Source organism: Cnephaeus nilssonii (assembly GCF_951640355.1).
Source record: "Cnephaeus nilssonii genome assembly, chromosome: X".
NCBI classification, from domain to species: domain Eukaryota; kingdom Metazoa; phylum Chordata; class Mammalia; order Chiroptera; family Vespertilionidae; genus Cnephaeus; species Cnephaeus nilssonii.
The window spans coordinates 39,979,918-40,001,431 of record NC_137071.1 but is presented as its reverse complement, the minus strand read 5'-3'; the positions used below and the strand labels follow the sequence as shown (position 1 = coordinate 40,001,431).

The window sequence follows — 21,514 nt, the reverse complement described above, 5'->3', positions numbered from 1 at the left end:
AGAGTGCTTATTTCAAACATTTGGCCACTCTCCTCAAGCCCCTTACCTGATCACCTATCCTTCACTCTCAGCATTTTGATGACACATCAATTCATCACTTGACTTTGGTTCTAAGGGCTGACAGCACAACAAAGATTTGTGTGCTTATCTGGGTGGTAGGAAATAGTACTAGAGTAGTATGTGGAAGCCACATTCTAGCAGTATGGTTTACCAGAGGACAATACTTTTTAAACACACGGGAAATCATAGCGTACAACTATTTGTCTACCACCACAGGATAAACAGCAGAATTATAATCCCTACCCTGGTTTGCTAGTCTTTTTGAATGCCTGAAGGCTTTCTTCCACTTTCTATTTTTGACAGAGTGCCAATTGTTGGCAATCCTAGAATATCTACCTTAATACCACTATTTTTCAAAACCATATGGCACTTTAAAACAAAGCACAGGAGCCCTAACTGGTTTGGCTCAGTGGGTAGAGCGTTGGCCTGTGGACTGAAGGGTCCCAGGTTTGATTCCGGTCAAGGGCATGTACCTTCGTTGCGGGCACATCCACAGTGGGGGGTGTGCAGGAGGCAGCTGAATCGATGTTTCTCTCTCATCGATGTTTCTAACTTTCTATCCCTCTCCCTCTCCCTTCCTCTCTGTAAAAAAATCAATAAAATATATTTTAAAAATAAAACAAAGCACATGAGGAAAATTTTCCTGGATTCATGTGGGCCCCAGGAGATTTTATATGGCCTTTTGTAAGGGGCATAATGCTAAGAACTGAACTCAGGTAGAAAGGCTTAAGAAGTGAGAGACTTAACCCTTTAATGACCCAAAGGCATATAATCCAACACAGCCTACCCTTCTACATTCTTGGCGACTAACAAAGATTTATTGGTAAAGAAACTACCCCACTTATTCTCTTTCCATATTAAACAATCATAAGAAAAAATTTTTTTTCTCTTGGTAGCAATTCTGTCTGAGATAAGCTGTAATCAAAGGCTATTATTTCTTTCCAGCCTTAGACAGAGTTGTTCTAGGACAGAAAGAACTGCCTTTCATAATCTACACAAGAAAAATCAAGTAAAGAATGATTATTAGAATTATTTTTCTTATTTTTATAAACTGGATTCATTAACAAAATTTCTTGAAATAGTGACTTTAATTAATTCTAAGTAATAAATTTATATACAAAATAAATATATTTCAAAGTAAGAAAGTCTGCATTAAGCATAAATGACTAAAACCCAAGTAGTTTCAGGCAGTTTCAATTGATTTGAGCTCAATGGGTATAAAAGAAATTAGAAGGAGGCAAGAGCAAGGGGGTAATGGAGAATAAGAAATATTGGATGAGAGAACACCTATGCTGTCTTAAATTCTGGTTCTCCTGGGATTAGAAGAACAGGTGAGACTTTTTAGGATTATCTGTTTTCAACAGGCTAGACAAGTGCCAGAAGATGGCACAACTTGGGTAGTTAGTTCTTACCTCTTTGGGATAAAACAGTAAAGAGAGTTTCCATGCCAGCATGGACATGGTCAGTAACATGGCAGTGAATAAGCCATGTCCCAGGGTTGCTGGCCACCATCTCCACAACCTCAAAGGTCCCTGGGAATAAATCCACCACATCTGCCCTGTAGGTCTTTCCATTCTGCAAGAGATATTGGGGGTGAAGAGGAAGTGGATAGTATAGAGATCACCTCACAGTTTATAAAAATCAGTAGTCTTGGAAGTACATATTAGGTACATGGGACTCCAATTTATAGACCAGAGAGTAGCTTAAATAGTTCACCTTATTTATCTTCCCAATGAACCTGCCCACACAAACTAAATCAATAGAGGGTACTTTTTCTCCTCCTACTTATTCTTCAAGTATTCCAAAATAAAAGATAGTGAAGCTACCTCTAAGCAACTAAACTGGGAATTAAATCTGGGGAACTGGGCTTAAGCCTTGAACTCTGGGAAGGAGTCACATATTTTCTTTAGCGATGAAAATCAAAATAGTTTATTCTTCATATCACCACTTTTCTCAGCACTTCTAGATCTTTACATTTATATCAATGCCCCCAACTCTGTCCCTTTTCTTAAGACTAAATCTTCTTCAAAACCTACATGTTTTGTTATAAACTCCTCAATTGAAGTTCTTATTATAATATATGAAGTATTTTCAGATTCTGAGACAACACTGAAATTCATAGATCTTGCAATAACAGCTCATTGTGTCTCGAGTCCTTGACTGAGAACCAATTACATTTATTCCTTCAATACCCCTACTCCATAAATGAGCAACTTGTTTCAGATAGAAGTGATGCTGGGATATTCGAGTCAAAGTAGAATTTCCAGCCCAATGTTCCATGTACAAGACTTCTCCTCTTTTAACTAATTATTTTGTTCTTTGCTATTCCCTTCTTCCTCAGTGGCTCTTAAGGCACTCCACTAATCACCCTTGAGGGACTCAGCCCTCTTTCTAGCTCACCCGATAGAGGAAGCTCTCTGCATGGAAGTGGACAGTGTGCAGGTCAATATCTTGGCCCATGGCTAGCATGTACCAGGCCACTCGTTCTCCTTTGTACATGGTAAGACCCTTGAGGTTGGCATAGAGCTTTCCATTAATGGCTGTAAAAGAATACAAAGTCTTATATCTCTCATTTTGACTTTCCATTGCCACTGCCCTAGGGCTAGTCCCTATTATCTCTGATGATAGCATTAGCCTCCTAACTGCTCTCATCTTTATTCCATTTGTTCCCCTCTAGTTTATCTTCCACATTGGTGTTATAAGAGTGGGCTTCTAAATAACTAATATTACCATGCTATTCTGTTGTTTAAAATACTTTAATACCTCCCTCCTTCCCAAAAGATCAAGCCCATGACTTCTTAACTCAGCCAACATGGTCATTTAAAATATGGCCTCAAAACATTTTTCCAGACTCATCTCCCATTATCCAACAAACTTATTTCAAGTAGGGTAATTTATTCACCATCCCCCATATGTCTCAATATGCATATTCTTTGTGTCCCTTCTCATGTTTTGGAACTTCCCTCCCCAAAACTCTGCCTCCTTCTATCCATCTGTTCAAAGCCCAATCAAACATTCACCTTCTCCACAACACTTCTTTGATTAGCTCCTTTCGGTACCTCTCACTTTCTGCACCCCTTCAACCTCTGAACTTCTCCAGTACTGTCTGTTTTGCTTTTTGGAACTCACCAGAAATTGCATCTTATTTACTTATCTTTAATTTGTGGAAGATTGTATCCCCAACTAGACTCTAGGTTCCTAGTAAGCAGGAAATGATAATAACATAGTACTATTGTTCCTTTATACTCCCCAGAACACCCAGCAGACACATTAGCTTTCAATAAATATTTTAAAAAGATGTCACATTTTTTAAAATTAATAATGATATCAATGCATGGGCTTCATTATCTGCTTCTTCCTAAGCTACATCCTATACTCTAAAGACAATAAACTACTCATTGTCATGTTAATGAACATTGCCAAGATTAGGCCCAAGACATTCCTCAACTTCTCATGTTCTCAGAGAAGGAAGGTAATTTCCATTCTATACCTCAAGATGGAAAAGAATGAAAGGGATGTTTATAGCCACCTCTGGTTTTACCCCCACCAAACTGAATTTGAGAAAAAACAACACTAAACATACTCAATTAAGCCTTTTCTGAATCTTCTCTCTCTTGAATCTATCTGACCATACAAAGGGGTGCAAACAGATTTACTATTCCATTGTGGAAAAGATTCTGTCCTTGAAAAGAAAGATGGCTAATATTGGCCATATATGTTAATGACAGGATAGAAAACCTATATATTACAAAAGGAGTATTAGGAAGCCCACTTAATTGAATAACCAAATTCGGTTTTCCAATTAACCTTTTCAGTAAGTTCACATTTGACCACAAACATCTCTTTCTCTTTCTGAATTGGTTCATGAATCTGAAAGGGAAGGGAATAATATTATCTATTTCCCTTCAGACCTCTACATTATTTAACTTTATCTCCAATACCAGCACTCAAAAAGTTCTCAACCAATACCTGATGGACAGATAGGTAGATTGATTAATATATGAAGACTTTGGATGAATGAGCATTTAAACAAGCAGATGGAAATGGGCATTAGCCTAATTCCTGCACTAATATGATCTAACTGTTCTTACTCCCTTTTTGTCCTGGGCAATTTATTTCTTTGATTTGACAGGAGATAAAGTTCACTTTATAGTTTGTGAAAAATCTGTTCCAATGTGAATTGTTCATATATCCACAAAGGAGAAATAAGTAGAATTCATGTGATAATGAAATAATACTTTTGAATTTCATTAGAGTCACTAACAAAGCTAAACATTATGCTCAGGTCAAAGGAATATTACATTAGAAGGGATAGTGAGAAATAACTTAATACATTTCATTGCACTTAAATTCTCCCTCTTGTTTGAGATTTCCTATTGTTTTTGAAGAGATACACATATTTCTAGAACAATGGAAGGCTTGAATGCACAATGTCCCTAAAAATTCACTCAAGCATAAAAAACTCCCACCTCTTTCTTGTATATAATATAAACCAAGTATGTTACTATCTTAGGCTCTCTCCACCAATTCTTCAATCTGCAAATTGAAGTTTGTTTTTAAAAATAGACTAAAAGATAAGCTGTCCATCTGTGTATATTGTAAAAGCATATATCAGATCCAGAGTAGTAAAGAAATAAGATTATATTGAGAAACTAAATTCAGGATTTTGAAGTAGAGAAACCCTCAGCAGCCAGCTCACCAAATACATTGAAGGTCATAAATGTCCATTTTGCCTCTGTAATATGTTCAAATATGCTGATGTCACCACAGAAACATTAAAGAGTCAGCACTCCTGCTTTCTTGGCACCTGATCTAATATAGACTACATATCTGCTTTGTGTATATAAATAAAATAGTAGGAGACATTTCTTCCATTTGTCTCTATTACTTACACCTTCCTACCTTCCCATTTTTTTTTCAGGAATTATGCACCCTTGGATAGTAATGGGTCTATAAGATACTCCTATATAATCAGTGGGGGCTTCTACAAACCATGCATTTTATTACTCTCCAAGAAAATTTTATCTTGTAGGTTAATACGGTCTGGCTCCTGGGCCCCATGGGTTGCCACGTTCTCATCCAGATACCAAGACTGGTTCTCATCAAAAATCAAGAATAATAAGGCAAATTCTCGGTCCATGTCATTTCTTAATCCATGGGGTTCCAGGATGCCCTTTCTGCAGATGACCAAGGGCCCCACCAAGCCACTGTACATGTCCTGAAAATGGGAGGAAGAAAGAGTAGGAAATATGAGGTTGTTCCTGAGTGGCAGTGCTGTACAGAAAGCCAAGCTGACATTCAAGCCCACTCTTCCCTCAGAACTTCATCATAATGTCTTATATTTATAATCATCTTTAGTATGTTATCTGAATTTAGCCTCATAAATATCTTAGGACACAGGTAAGGTGTGCTACATAAGCTTTGTTTTAGCTAAGCTAGACTACTCAATGATCTGCAAACCCACCAGAACTTTCAAAACCCAGTGCTTTTTCTCATACTGTCTCTTCTTTCTGAAATGTCCTCACCTCTGCCATATCACTTATCATATGGCATATTATTATGTATCTTTCAAGACTCAAAGTACATGCAACTTCCATTAATTGTGAAGCCTTCTCCAGCTTTCCTCTCATTCATCCCCACCTCCAAGCAGAAGTAATCACTGTCTGGTGAACTCACATATAACTGTTATATGGTTTTAAAGAGCGGCTTATATGTATATATATATATATATATATATATATATATATATATATATATAGCTAGCATTATAGTTTATATTCATCCGTCTCCCAAAATAGATAATACTCTGAATATGGGAACTCTATCTTACATTTATATCATTTAAAGCACCAAGTAAAATGTTAAAAATGTAGTAGTCTCTCAATAAATAATTGCTGAGATCTGGTTGTAGATTGGTGGCTAGATTCATTAACCCATTTTCCAGATGAGGACACAAAAGCAGAATGACTTATCTAAAGTCACTCCAAAGGAAGGATTAAACAAAATTTGAGGCTATAGCCCCACTTTTTTTGACAAGCAATCCTAGGCTTTTTAAATGAGAGCTTATAAAACCCAAGAAAAAGAATCAAGAAAGAAAATGTTCACGGCAAACATGTGATATTATCTATTTCCTTAATTCCTTCCCCTGTCTATTAAAATAAGCCAAAGATTTAAGGAACTTTCCCCAAAACCCCAGACCTTAGTATTTCAGTGATGGGCTTTTTTATTATACCCATTAATAACTTCTTTTTGTCAGTCAGTTTGCTCATTTGTGAGACTCACCTTCAGGAAGCCAACATTGTATTTACCTTGATGGGATCTACTGCAGAATAATAAATCCAGGAAACACAAGCAGAATCATTGGGTCCTGGGCCTGATCTTTCTGGTATGTTCCATTTGTAAGTGAGAACCTCACCTAGGAAAGGTAATATGGACCTTTAGTTGGACCATGTCAGAAATTTCTCACAACTCCTTAGTCTTCCTAAGTGGCTAAGGTGGGTAAGTCCCAAAACCTTTAAGATTATTCTCTGTCATTTTTATACCAGCCTCCATTTTATTTTGTGTGACTTTGGTCTTCTCCTTCATGGAACAACCTCAGCATCTCTTCTACTAATCCTGTCCTTAAGGGCCTAGGTCCAATCATCTAGTAAAGCAGCTCTGCTACTGTTCTCTCTGCTTATAATGTCCTCCCTTCTTTGGCTCTGTTTTGTTCTTTTCTTGCTGCTGCCTCCTATAGGGAGCTGTCTACCCAAGGCTCTGTCTCCAGTCCTCTTCTACTTTTTCATAGTCTCTCCATGGAAATTCTTATCTGCCTTTCTGATGTCAATTATTATCTATGTATTCATAATTCTTAAATACTTAGACTTCTCTTGCCATTAAGCTTCAATCTGACATTTTCAATTAGATTCCTGGGCATCTTTTGAAGATTATCCTGACAGTACATGAAAAACTAAAATTGTTATGAACTCATCTCCTTCTTTTGAAAAAATGCTGTTAGTCATTCTGTGCTCCCAGTGTCTAGAAAAGATACCAAAACCATCCTAGCTACCCAGATTCAAAACTTCAGTCTTCTTTGTATCCCTATCTTCATGCACAAATCATCCAACCAAATGGTAAATCCTATCAATTGTACCTCTACAATATATTTTATAGCCATAACCTTCTCTTTCTAATTCTTAATATCCATACTCTAATGTAGGCCCTTGTTTTTCTCAACTGGACTATTAGAAAACCTCCCAATATGTTTCTCTGTGTCCAAGTCTTCCCCTCTGACTGATGGAATATTACTTTTTTAAAACAGATTTATCAAGATACTAGAGGCCTGGCGCACAAAATTTGTGAATGGGGTGTGTGTGGGGGGGGGGTCCCCTCAGCCCAGCCTGCACTCTCTTCAATCTGGGATCCCTCAGAGGATGTCTGACTGATGGTTTAGGCCCAATCCCCGATCCCAGGAAAAGGGTCTAAACCGACAGTCAGACATCCTTCTCACAATCCGGGACCACTGGCTCCTAACTGTTCACCTGCCTGCCTGCCTGATCGCCCCTAACTGCCCACCCCCTGCCAGCCTGATCACCCATAACCACCTCTGCCTGCCAGCCTGGTTGCCTCCAACTGCCCCTCCCGCTGGCCTGGTCACCCCTAACTGCCTCCCACCAGCCTGGTTGCCCCTAACTGCCCCCCACCAGCCTGGTCACCACTCAGTGTCCCCTCTGCTAGCCTGGTCACTCCCAACTGCCCCCCTGCTAGCCTGGTCACCCCCAACTGCCTCTCCTGACAGACTGGTTACCCCCAACTGCCCCCGTACCAGCCTGGTCCCCCCCACCTGCTCCCCATGCCGGTCTGGTCACCCCACACAGCCTGTTGTTCAGTCATTTGGTCATCCCTCACTAACCCCCCTGCCGGCCTGGTTGCCCCATGCAGCCTGCTGTTCAGTCGTTTGGTCGTCCCTCACTAACCCCCTGCTGACCTGGTCGCCCCACGCAGCCTGCTGTTCGGTTGTCCGTCTGGTTGTTTTGGTTATGATAGCCCCTGGCTTTTTATATATTAGGATAATTTGCATGCCATGAAATTCAACCATTAAAGTACACAATTCACTGGTCTTTATATTCACAGAATTTTGTAACCCTTGCCACAATAAATGTTAAAAAATTAATGGTCACAAAAAATAACCTAATATTCCTTAGCTATCATTCCTTAATCCACCTCCTCCCCAAATCCTGAGCAACTACTAATCTAACTTATGTTTCTATAGATTTTCCCATTCTGATATTTTGATACAAATGGAAAACTACTGGAGTGACATCAGCAAGATGGAAAACTATTAGGTTCTAATGCTCATCTCCCCTACTCCCAAATAGCAACAAAACAGGAAATAAACTATATACACACAAAAATAGCTCTGAGAGTGTTCTGGAATACAATAAAGAACTTGTAACAACTCAGTGAAGAAAAAATAAAAATTGACATAGAGTAAAATCTAGGAAGTATCCTATCTAATAAAGAGGGAATATGCTAATTGACCATCACTCTGTCACAAAGATGGCTGCACCCACAGCTGAAGCCAAGTTCCCATAAGGAGACTTAATGAGCAATCAGCAGGGACCAGAGGCTACGCCCTCCTCCACCCCTGTGGGGCTTGACAGGGGACCTCAGGCCACGCCCCCTGCCCTGGCATCACCCTGGGGGACCTCAGGCCACACCCCCACCCAGTGCCAGGCCAGGGGAACTGAAGCCATGCCCCCCACCTGGGCTTGACGGGGGACCTCAAGGTGTGCTTCCCGTCCTGGTGCTGGGCTAGGGGACCTCAGGCTGCTCCCCCCGCCCCAGCGCCAGGCCGGGGGACCTCAGGCCATGCCCCCCACCAGGTGGGGCTTGACAGGGAACTTCAGGCTGCACCCCCCCACCCCAGCACCAGGCCGGGGCACCTCAGACCGCACCCCCTGCCTGGTGGGGCTTCACAGGGGAACTCATGCCACACCGCCTGCCCAAGCACCGGGCCAGGGGACCTGAGGCTGCACCCCCCTGCCTGGCTGAGCTTGACAGGGTACCTCAGGCCATGCTCCCCACCCAGTGGGGCTTGACAGGGGATCTCAGACAGTGTCCCCCACCTGACAGGGCTTGATGGAGGACCTCAAGGCATGCCCCCTGCCCGGGTCTGGGCTGGGGATCCTCAGTCCATGCCCCCCGTCCTGGCACTGAGCCAGGGTACCTGAGGCTATGCCCTCTGCCCAGCAAGGGCTTGACAAAGGTGGGACTGGCTGGGTCTGGATATAGCCCAATGGGGGGGGGGGCAGTAGGGTCTGGGTCTCACACTATTTTGAGGTGCATGTGGGTGGGCAGGGACTTGATTCTGGGTCCCATGGTGTGCCCCAGACTCTGACAGGAAGAAGGTTTTCATATACATTTTACTAATTTTCTTTCATCTCTGACACTTCTATTATAGAGAAAGGGAAAATAGCAATATTAAATTATTTCCTCTAATTAATCCCCTTTTAATGTGCATGAATTTCGTGCACTGGGTCACTAGTATTATATATAACTCTACTCTGGCATAGCTAGGTACCAAATGGGAACCTATTGTGGCAAAGGACAGTAGGAAGACTCTAGCAGCCCTTACCATCAGGAAGTCTTTTTTTGATACTGACCCTAGCTGACTGAACTGCCAGGATTCTATTCCCCTCTGCCATCACTATAAGTAAAAGCCACCATCACTCTGCCCAACCCAAGAAAAAGTTGTTGTTGCTGTACCCTCCCCAAAAGGAGCCTCCATCACCTTGACCAACAAAAAGGATTCTCCTCTGCCCTGCCCCCCTCCAAGGAGCTACTGTCAATTCTCCTTCCACCCAAGGAGCCATAGGTGCTCTGCCTTCAAATCCATAAGGAGCCACTGATGTTATGTTCTTCAGAGAAGTTATCACTGTTCTAAAACCTCGGAGAGAACCGTCACCACTGAATCCCCCTGAGAAGGAGCCAGTTCCAGTCCTTGCCTCCCTTACCCAAAAATAATTGTTGCACTTCCACACCCTCCCCATAAAAAGGAGCCATCAATGCCAACTTTCCCAGGAGAAGGAACCACTGATAATCTGCCCTTCTCCAGAAGGAAGTGCTACTATTCCATGCATACCAAATAAGCTGGTTTCACTCCCCAACCAAAGAGCCACTGATACTCTGTTCCCCATAAAGCTGCCAAAATCTCAATTCCCCAAGAAGGAGCCACTGATGCCACCTCCATCCACAAGGAGTCACAACACTTGTGTTCTCCCAGAAAAGGAGCCACTGTTTTATTCCCCCCGCAACACACACACAAGAAGCTGGTGTTACTTAGCTGCCCAGAAGGAGCCATGTCTACTCTAACTAACCTGTACAGAAGGAGCAACTGCTGCTCCAGTCCCACCAGAATTAGCTGCAATTTGGCACTTCTTACCCAACAAGTATTGTCCCTCCCTCAAGACAACAGCACCACTGCAGCAGTGAAGAGGTCTACATCACAGAATTCTGGAACATACTACTTTATGTGCATCTCAGAGATAGCAGCCAGAGCTACTGTATGTGACATCCACATGTTAGACATGGTGCGAAATGGATGCCCTCAGCCATGACTCTGCCTCATGGGGGAAAATGTGAACAGGAGGATCCAAGTAGCCTTCATCATTGAGGACTCCAATACCCCTTTTTACCACTGGGGTTAACTTCCGACTTGGACATTAAGGAGTACTGCAGTATTCACTGACACCGACTTCAGCATATGGAGCTGCATAGAGACTATACTACTGTGCACTCCCCAGAGCCAGAACCAGTGCTAAACACCCACAAAGGCAAAGCGGCTGTAATGCCACTGACCTGGCACCCTTGCACTCAATCGTAAGTGAAGTAAAGGTGACGGATTCCTCAAAAGTGGAGATATCCATGCAAGGCTACAAGAAACATGAATAATTAAGGAAATAAGATATCACCAAGGGAACACAGTAATTTTTTAATACCAACTCCAAAGCAACAGAAATCTACAAACTGCTTGACATAGAATTCAAAATAGTTCTTTTAAAGGAGTTCATTGAGCTATACGAGAAAACAAACTCAATAAAAAATAGCCCTAACTGGGAGGGTGAGGGTAAGGGGGAGAGAACAACAAAAGGACTTGTATGCATGCATATAAGCATAACTAATGGACATAGACACCAGGAGGGTGAGGGCCTGAACGAGAGTGGGGTGGGGGGCAATGAGGGGATAAAGACACATATGTAATACCTTAATCAATAAAGAAAAATAAAATAAAATAAAAATAAAAATAGCCCTAACTTTGGCTCAGTGGATAGAGCGTCAGCCTGCAGACTGAAGGGTCCCAGGTTCGATTCCAGTCAAGGACACATGCCCGGGTTGTGGGCTTAATCCCCAGTGGGAGGCGTGCAGGAGCCAGCCAATCAATGATTCTCTCTCATCATTGATGTTTCTATCTCTCTCTCCCTCTCCCTTCCTCTTTGAAATCAATAAAAATATATAAAAATAAAAAATACATGATCAAAATGAAAAGTTCAACAAAAAGAAAGAGAGAACCAATAGAAAATCTGGAGCTAAAAATATGTAATGAATGAGGAGATCCAAGATGCCAGTGGAGTAGATGGAAGTTACACTCACCTCCTCCCAGGACCAAACTGGAATAAAAACTAAATTATAGAACAAATCAAACTGAATAACTAACTAAAGACTAGCTGAAGAGAAGTCTTATAACCACGGATTTACAGAAGAGGCCACATTGAGACTGGTAGAAAGGGCAGAGACATGAAAAAGGCTGGCCCTTTACCCACATGTGCCAGTTGAGAATCAGGAGGGATATCTTAGCTGCAGAAGTTCCCCTGAGGAGTGAGGAATCTCAACCCCACCATAGGTTCTCCAGCCCGGAGAACCAGAAACAGGAAGAAGAGCCCACATTATATCTCACTGTGAAAATCAGAGGAAATTCCATCTGTCAGGGGGAGACAAGAGTCTGCTAAGAACCCAGGCAAACTCATAAAGGGCCAGCACACAAAATTTCATTTGCAAGTCTGCACCTTGGACACCAAGGGGTGGTAGCTCAGAGTGGACTGGAGTCATACAGGGAGAGAATGTGTTGTGTGTCTTCAAGGAGAGGACTATGGGGACAGCCGTCATTGTCTTTGTGCTTACCTCTCCCACACCTCACACAGATGCTATCTGGGTTGAGCACTCCTCTCCATGCCATGACAGCCTAGGGTGAATGCACTAGCCCAGTGGTCGGCAAACTCATTAGTCAACAGAGCCAAATATCAACAGTACAATGATTGAAATTTTTTTTGAGAGCCAAATTCTTTAAACTTAAACTTCTTCTAATGCCACTTCTTCAAAATAGACTCGCCCAGGCCGTGATATTTTGTGGAAGAGCCACACACAAGGGGCCAAAGAGCCGCATGTGTCTCGCGAGCCGCAGTTTGCCGACCACGGCACTAGCTCCATCCTCCCAACTGCCTATTGCCCCACCTTGCCAAGTTCATGCCATGAGGAGTCTGCTGTCTATCACCAGCCAGGACCCATGGTTCAAACTTTCTTGGAAGTCTCTTCAGAATGTCTATTTTTCTCCCACATGCCCCAACCAGTGCCACTAATCCTATGCAGATTCATCCCTCCACAGGGCCAAATCTTAATCTGTTTTAGCCCAATGAAACTACTGACTTCACTCTGATGACTCCCTGAGATACTGCCATAAAATAAAGTTCCACAGACTACACAAGAGTGATGACTGACCTTGGTATACCCTGAGACATTTTCTGGGTGGCCTCAAACGCAGCATTGGTACCAAGTTTGAATATGTATTAATCTAGTAAATACCAGAGGATCTTTCAGTGACTGAGCCTAACAGCCAGCCAGCTAACAGAGATAAATCGCAGGGTGCCTTGGGCCTTTTGCTGACCTCCCCCGAAGCTTGGTGCTGGTGGAAGCAGGTTTTGGTACATAACACAGCTTTTCCCATGTGTACTCAGGCCCAGCAGAAAAAAACACCACACATTGTGGATCACTTTGTAGCTCTTAACATGGCTTGTCATAGGAGCAGTCTGATATTGAACTATACCAGAGTCACACCCAAAAGGCCCCAGAACCAAAATACCAAGTGGCCACATTGAGAACACATCAGAGAACGACTCAATTAGCTGCACAAGTGGAATACTTAAAGGAAGATCTCAACAGGGAACAAAAACTGCTATGGTTGGGGTTAATCCTTATAATCAACCAGCCTGAGGTTCAACCTGACCCATGGATGGGTCAAGAGCAATCAAGACTAAACTATAACAAGAGGTCTTACATGAATATCACAAGGGACTTTCCTGGAGCATCTAACTCAGATAATCAGGGAGACTGTGCCATTGAGCCAGCAGGACATCTACTATATCAGGCCACCCTACCAAGACCAGGAGATAGCAGATATACCCATTATACAGAAACAAATAGAGACACCAAAAATTGGGAGACAAAGAAACATGAGCAAAATGAAAGAATAATAGAAATCCCCAGAAAAATAAGTAAATAAAATAAAATGGGGGCAAACAATCTACCAAATACAGAGTTAAAAACAATGGTTATAAGAATGCTCCAAAAACTCAGGGAAAGAATGAACATAGTCCTCCCATTACCACCTCCCCCGCCCCGAGAAATTAAAAGAATGAACATAGTGATAAATAAGGTGATAGTAAGAATAAAAATGGAACAAGAAGACATAAAAAAGAACCATTCAGGTCCAGCTGGTATAGCTCAGTGGTTGAGCATTGACCCATGAACCAGGATGTCATGGTTTGATTTCCTGTCAAGGCATATGCCCGGTTTGCAGACTTGGTCCACAAGAGCTACAAAGTGATCCACAATATGTGGTGTTTTTTTCTTCTGGGCCTGAGTACACATGGGAAAGGCTGCTATGTACCAAAACCTGCTTCCACCAGCACCAAGCTTCGGGGGAGGTCAGCAAAAGGCCCAAGGCACCTTGCGATTTATCCTACTGGTGAATCACTGGGAAACTCATCCCTACTGGTGAATCACTGGGAAACTACCCCAGGTATCTCGAATACTGACAGTATCTCTCTTTCCCTTCCTTTCTCTGAAATCAATTTTATATATATATATATTAAAAAAGAACCAGTCAGAAATGAAGAATACAGGGAAAGAATCCAAGATGGCAATGGAGTAGGTGGATGTTACACTCCCCTTTTTCCAGGACCAAACTTAAATCACAAGTAAAATATAAAACAATGAACCTGAATAACCAACTGAAAACTAACTGAACAGAAGTCTTATAAGCAAGGATTTATAGAATAAGCCTCATAGAGACTGGTAAGAAGGATAGAGAAGCAAAAATGACTGGTGCTGTTGGCAGAGGTGGCAGCTTGGATTCCAGAGGGATATCTCAGCTGCAAAGGTTATCCCTGAGGAAAGTGAGGTCTCAGCCCCATGCCAGAATTTCCAGGAAAAAAAAGCTGGGAAGAGGCACCTCCATAACCTCTGGCTATAAAAATCAGCAGGGATTCTTTCCACCAAGGAGAGGTGGGAGTCTGCTAGAGACCCAGGAGCCCTCTTACAGGGAAGAATCAAGGAACGACACAAAATATCAATATCGTTCACACTCACCTAGGGTTCTGGAGGAGGGAGTGTGGAGCAGAATAGAGTTTTCTGAGGAGATACTGTGGTTTGAAGTTCCAGGAAGAGAGCTGAAGGGACAGCCATCAGGATCCCTGTGCTGAATATCTCTCCCACACTACAGATGCCATATTTCCTGAGTGGGGCACTCCCCTCCTTACTGTATCAACCTGGGGGAATGCAATAGCCCCACACTCCAGAATCCTCATCGCATCACCCTGCAGAGCTCATGACCTATGGAGGAATAAGCTACCTGGACCTGGTGTATAGAGGTCCATGCATACTCAGAGGTTCGTATAACTGAGTTGTGTGGCTCTGGAGTGGAGGTTATTTCCCCCACCATCCCATGAGCCTGAGTAGTGCCTGCCTCTCAGGGGAGATCCACTAGCCCCACCATCCCGATTCCTGCCAGCACTGAACTGCTGAGCTAGAGCTTTCTGGGAGGTACAGTTATAATCAGGGACAGACTAAGTTGTATGACTCAGGATGGGAGCCATATTTCCCTCACACACTGAACAGTCCAGTGCCTTCTCTTCACACAGCCAAATCTTGGCTGGTTTGGGCTAAAAAAAACTCTGCTGGACTCACCCTGATGACTCCCTGAAACCTAGCCCCACCACAAGATCTTCAGGCACCAAGAGGGTGGCAGATAACCTTGATTTATCCTGGGACTTTTGCTGAGTGACCTCAGACCCAGAACGGGCACTGAGTTTAAACCTGTATTAATCTGGTGAATACCACTCATCCCTACTGGTGAATCACTGGGAAACTACCCCAGGTATCTCGAATACTGACAGTGGCACTTTCAGTGACTGAGTATAATAGGCAGCCAATAGGTAGAGTTAGGCAAAACCAGATCTTGGGGTGCTTTTGGCCTTTTGCTAACCTGCCCCCTGGGCTTGATGCTGGTGTTTGCCAGTATTGGTGCAGAGCTTAATCCTTCCCATGCACACACAGGCCCAGCAGAGGAACTCACAAACTGTGGGTCATTTTGTAGCTCCAAACAAGATGCTCAGGACCAATCACAGACAGCTTTTGACATTGACCTGCACCAGAGTCCCTCCCAAAAAGCCCCAGAAACAACATACCCAGTGGTGAGCATCAGACAACATCAAACCAGGACCCAATTAGCTTCAAAAGTAGCATATGCAGAGAGATGTCAGCTGGCATCAGAAACTATTGAGGCAAATTACACTTTTTGTGGTCAGTACCTGCACAGCAGCATGTACACTGTGGTTGGAGTCTATCCTCACACTCAGGAAACCTGAGGGTTGATCCCACACTGAAACAAGCTAAAAAATAATCAAGACAATTACAAAAGAAGGGCTCACATAACCTGCATAAGGGAAATTCCTGGAGGACTAAGCTAAGATGATCAACTAGAGTACACCACTGGGTCCCATAAGACACCTACTATATAGGGCCACCTTACCAATGCTGGGAAACATAGCAGATATACCTAATACAAGCATATCAAACTCATGGCCGGCCGTGAGTTTGACATGCTTGACCTATATTTAGAAACAAATACAAAAAGAGAGCCAAAGGCTATAATAAGAAACAAAGAATGATATTACATAATGATAAGGGGATCAAGCCAACAACAGGATATAACTCTTGTAAATGTTTATGCTCACAACATGGGAGCAACTAAATATATGAAGCAAATATTGAAGGACAAAAGGAAGAGATCCAAAGTAGTACACTATTGGTTGGGGACTTTAACACCCCATTGACATAAATGGATAAATCTTCCAGTCAGAAAATCAACAAGGAACTAGCAGTCTTACACACTAGACCAGATATATTTATGTTTTCAGAGCAATTCACCCCAAAGCAGTAGATACATTCTTTTTAAATGCACATGGGGAACATTTTCTAGGACAGACCACATGTAAGGACACAAACAAATCTCAATAAATTTAAGAAGACTGAAATCATATCAAGCATCTTCTCTAACCACAATGGTATGAAATTAGACATAAAAAAAAAAACCCTGGGAAAAGATGGCGACCGGCAGGAAGGTAGGGAGAGAGAGAGTGTGAGTGAGGAACCCATAGAGGAGAGTGTAGATGTGTGTGGTGTGTGTGTGTGTATGAGATAGGGTCAGTTAGATTCTGCAGGTCTTCCAAGGGGCTCCCTAACAGGGCAGCCCTAGACGGCGGAGCCCCGCACACAAAGCGGACACTTCTCGCGGCTGGTGCAAACGCGGAGACCACGCCATCTTGAGAAACAGAGCTGCCTGAGACTCGGATCCTGGCTTCTGACACAAACCAGGACCCTGCAGCTACTGGGGACAGAGAACTGCTATCACAGCTTCAGACCAACAAACAACAAGAATCCAGACTTCCCCGCAGATTTCCTTGAGTCAAAGAGCCTATCCCCCTCCTCGCAGGTGCGCTGATAGAGCCATAGTAACTGATAGACCCGCCCCTCGCCCAAGCTGCCTAGCTTTGCGCCGGGACTCGCTCCCCCTTAGGGAATTTCGCGCGGGACAGAAGCAGCTCCCCATCGGGGAAATCTGTCAGTGCGCACAGAGGGCTCCCCTTCAGGGAATTTGGGGGAATTTGGCTCAAGGGTCACAGCTCCCCCTTCAGGGATTCTTAGAGCGTGCACAGAGGGGCTTCCCTTTGGGGAGTCTGGGAAAGTGCACTGAGCCAGCTCACCTTCAGGATTTTAAGATTGTGTGCTCTAGCCGGTTTGGCTCAGTAGAGAGAGCACACACAGGACGCAGCTCCACTTCAGGGAATTTGGCACGCCGGACACAGCTGCCTGGGATCCCTGACTCACAGCGCATTCACACTAAGAGCCAGCGACCCCAATTGTTGGTGCGTGCACACACAGGGACCCTGATTCTCAACGAGAAACCGCACAAGGCAACAGAGACTTTGACACTCGAGTCTTGGTGCAGACACAGGGAAACTCTGACTCCTGGCACATGCTAAGGATCTCATTTTCGGCACATACCAACAGTGTGGTGACGACAGGGCCCCTGATTCTAAATGTGCACAAGAGACACACGGAACACTGGGGACACTGATCCTGGGCAAGTCTGGTTCCCGCCAACCAAAGGCAGCCACACGTCCTAGTGTCAGAGCACTTCAGTGAAACTAGGGTGGAGCGAAGTCCCCACAGCACACGGCCCAGGACCACGCAAACGGAAGCTTGAGCTTTCTGGTAATAGCCAGAATGGGGAAACAAAATAACTCACAGAGGAAAGAAAATGTGGAGTCGCCAAGAAAGGAAATTAGTGAAACTGAAGCTTGCAACATGACCGAAAAGGAGTTCAGCGTAATGGTCATGGAATTTATACATCGGATGGATGAGAAAATCAACAACTTATGCAAGAATCAGGAAGAAATGAAAAGTGATATAGCTACAATCAAAAACACCATGGAAAGTTTCAACAGTAGACTACAAGAAACAGAGGACCAAATTAGTGAGTTAGAAGATCAGGTACAGAAACAAGCTCAATCTGAACAGCAATTGGAGAAAAAAATTAAAAAGCAGGAGGAAAGCCTAAGGGAGCTTCGGGCAACATGAAACGCAGTAACATGCATATAATAGGGCTGCCAGAAGGACAAGAAGAGCAGCAGGGATTAGAAAATCTATTCGAAGAAATAATGACAGTAAACTTCCCGGATATGGGAAAGATAAAAGTTACGCAAGTACAGAGAGTCCCAAGCAGGATCAACCCCAAAAGACCCACACCAAGACATGTCATAATTTCAATGGCAAATATAAATGATAAAGAGAGAATCCTAAAGGCGGCAAGAGAGAGACAGAGAGTTACCTACAAAGGAACACCCATCAGATTGTCAAATGATTACTCAACAGAAACACAACAAGCTAGAAGTGAATGGAAGGAGGTATACAAAGTGTTGCAAAGCAAAGGACTGATTCCAAGAATACTATATCCAGCAAGACTATCAATCAAAATTGAAGGGGAAATCAGGAGCTTTGCAGACAAAAAAAGCCTCAGGGAGTTCATCACCACCAAACCAGCAATGCAAGAATTGCTAAAGGGAATACTGTAAAAAGAAGAAATAAACAGGTAAGAAGGAATACAGACACAAAAATAGTTATGACTACAAACAAATACCTTTCAGTAATAACTTTAAATGTAAACGGACTAAATGCTCCAATCAAAAGACATCGAGTAGCTGAATGGATAAAAAAACACGACCCATATATATGCTGTCTACAAGAGACCCACCTCAGAACAAAAGACTCACACAGATTGAAAGTGAAGGGATGGAAAAATATCTTTCAGGCAAATGGAAATGAAAAAAAAAAAGCTGGGGTAGCAATACTTATATCTGACAAAATAGACCTCAAAGTAAATGCCATAACAAGAGATAAGGAAGGCCACTTCATAATACTAAAGGGAGAAATCCAACAAGAAGAAATAATTCTGGTAAACATATACGCTCCCAATATAGGAGCACCCAAATACATAAAAAAACTCCTGGAGGATATCAAGGGAGAGATTAATATCAATACAATCATAGTAGGAGACTTTAATACCCCACTATCACCACTGGACAAATCCTCTAAACAAAAAATCAGCAAAGAAACAGCAATCCTAAATGACTCACTAGACCAGATGGAATTAATTGACATCTTCAGAACATTTCACCCCAAAGCCACAGAATATACATTCTTCTCAAGTGCACATGGGTCATTTTCAAAGATAGACCATATGCTGGGTCACAGGCAAAGTCTCTTCAAATTCAAGAAGATAGAAATTATATCAAGCATCTTCTCAGATCACAGTGGCATAAAACTGGAAATCAACTACAATAAATACAATCCAAAGAAATCAAACACATGGAGACTAAACAGCATGCTATTAAACAAGGACTGGGTCAGCAGAGAGATCAAGGAAGTAATAAAAAAACATCATGGCAACAAATGACAATGAAAACACAACAATCCAAAATCTATGGGACACAGCGAAAGCAGTCTTGAGAGGGAAGTTCATAGCTCTACAAGCCTATTGCAAAAAACAAGAAACAATGGTTATAAATTACTTAACCCTACAACTCAAAGAGCTAGAAAAAGAGCAGCAAGAAAAGCCCAGTGTAACCAGAAGGAAGGAAATAACAAAGATCAGAGCGGAGATAAATGACATAGAGACCAAAGAAACAATACATAAGATCAACAAAACCAAGAGCTGGTTCTTTGAAAGGATAAACAAGATTGATGGACCTCTAGCCAGGCTCACCAAGAAGCAAAGAGAGAGGACCCAAATAAACAAAATCAGAAATGAAAGAGGTGAAATAACAACAGACCCCGCTGAGATACAAAGGATTGTTACAAAATACTACGAACAACTCTATTCCAAGAAACTGGACAACCTGGAGGAAATGGACCTATTCCTAGAAAAATATAACCTTCCAAAAATCAATCAAGAAGAATCTAAACAGCTCAATAGGCCAATAACTATGGACGAAATTGAAGCAGTCATCAAAAAGCTCCCGGCAAACAAAAGCCCGGGGCCTGATGGCTTCACAGGAGAGTTTTACCAAACATTCAAGGAAGAACTAAAACCTATCCTCCTCAGACTATTCCAAAAAATTCAAGTGGAAGGAACACTTCCAAGCTCCTTCTATGAAGCCAGCATCACCCTAACACCAAAACCAGATAAAGACAACACAATGAAAGAGAATTACAGACCAATATCCCTCATGAACATAGATGCCAAAATCCTCAACAAAATTCTAGCAAATCGGCTCCAGCAGTACATCAGAATGATCATACACCATGACCAAGTAGGATTTATCCCAGGAATGCAAGGATGGTACAATATCCGCAAATCAATAAACGTGATACATCACATAAACAAATTGAAAGATGAAAATCACATAGTCATATCAATTGATGCAGAAAAAGCATTAGACAAAATCCAACACCCTTTCTTGATAAAAACTCTCAACAAGGTGGGAATAGATGGCTCATACCTCAACATAATAAAAGCTATATATGATAAACCCACAGCAAACATCATACTCAATGGACAAAAAACTAAAAACATTTCCCCTAAGAAAAGGAACAAGACAGGGATGCCCACTCTCGCCACTCCTGTTTGACATAGTACTGGAAGTATTAGCCATTGCAATTAGACAAGAAGAAGAAATAAAAGGCATCCAAATTGGAAAAGAACAAGTAAAGCTGTCTTTATTTGCAGACGACATGATATTGTACATAAAAAATCCGAAAGTCTCCGTCAAAAAACTAATAGACTTAATAAATGAATTCGGCAATGTAGCAGGATACAAAATTAACGCCAAGAAATCTATGGCCTTTCTATACACCAATAGTGAACTTACAGACAGAGAGACTAAAAAGGCAATCCCATTTACCATCGCACCAAAAAAATTAAGATACCTAGGAATAAACTTAACTAAGGGGGTAAAAGACCTATACACGGAAAACTACAGGACACTGAAAAAAGAGATAGAGGAAGACGTAAACAGATGGAAGAACATACCATGTTCATGGATTGGTAGAATCAACATCATTAAAATGTCCATACTACCCAAAGCAATCTATAGATTCAATGCACTCCCCATTAAAATACCAACGGCATATTTCACAGACCTTGAAAGAACTCTCCAAAAATTCATCTGGAATAAAAAAAGACCCCGAATAGCCACAGCAATCCTGAGAAAGAAGAATAAAGTAGGAGGGATCTCAATACCAGATTTCAAGCTGTATTACAAAGCCACTGTTCTCAAAACAGCCTGGTACTGGCACAAGAACAGACATATAGATCAATGGAACAGAATAGAGAATCCAGATATTGTCCCAAACCACTATG

At 42.4% G+C, this 21,514-nt stretch overlaps 1 protein-coding gene across 5 annotated transcripts in view; it reads right to left on the bottom strand.

Annotated features, from left to right (window-relative positions):
* The window catches only part of HEPH (hephaestin), a 142,910-nt gene that overhangs the window by 4,308 nt on the left and 117,088 nt on the right, over positions 1–21,514 (bottom strand). For 4 of the 5 annotated variants that reach the window (XM_079765744.1, XM_079765745.1, XM_079765742.1 and 1 more), the window contains exons 16-19: positions 6,369–6,475; positions 5,053–5,278; positions 2,461–2,600; positions 1,473–1,635 (exon numbers count right to left, since the gene is read on the bottom strand). In XM_079765744.1, coding sequence (XP_079621870.1) covers positions 1,473–1,635; positions 2,461–2,600; positions 5,053–5,278; positions 6,369–6,475 — 636 coding nt within the window. The remainder of the gene's footprint in view (positions 1–1,472; positions 1,636–2,460; positions 2,601–5,052; positions 5,279–6,368; positions 6,476–21,514) is intronic. The other variant, XM_079765743.1, reaches the window with a different exon arrangement.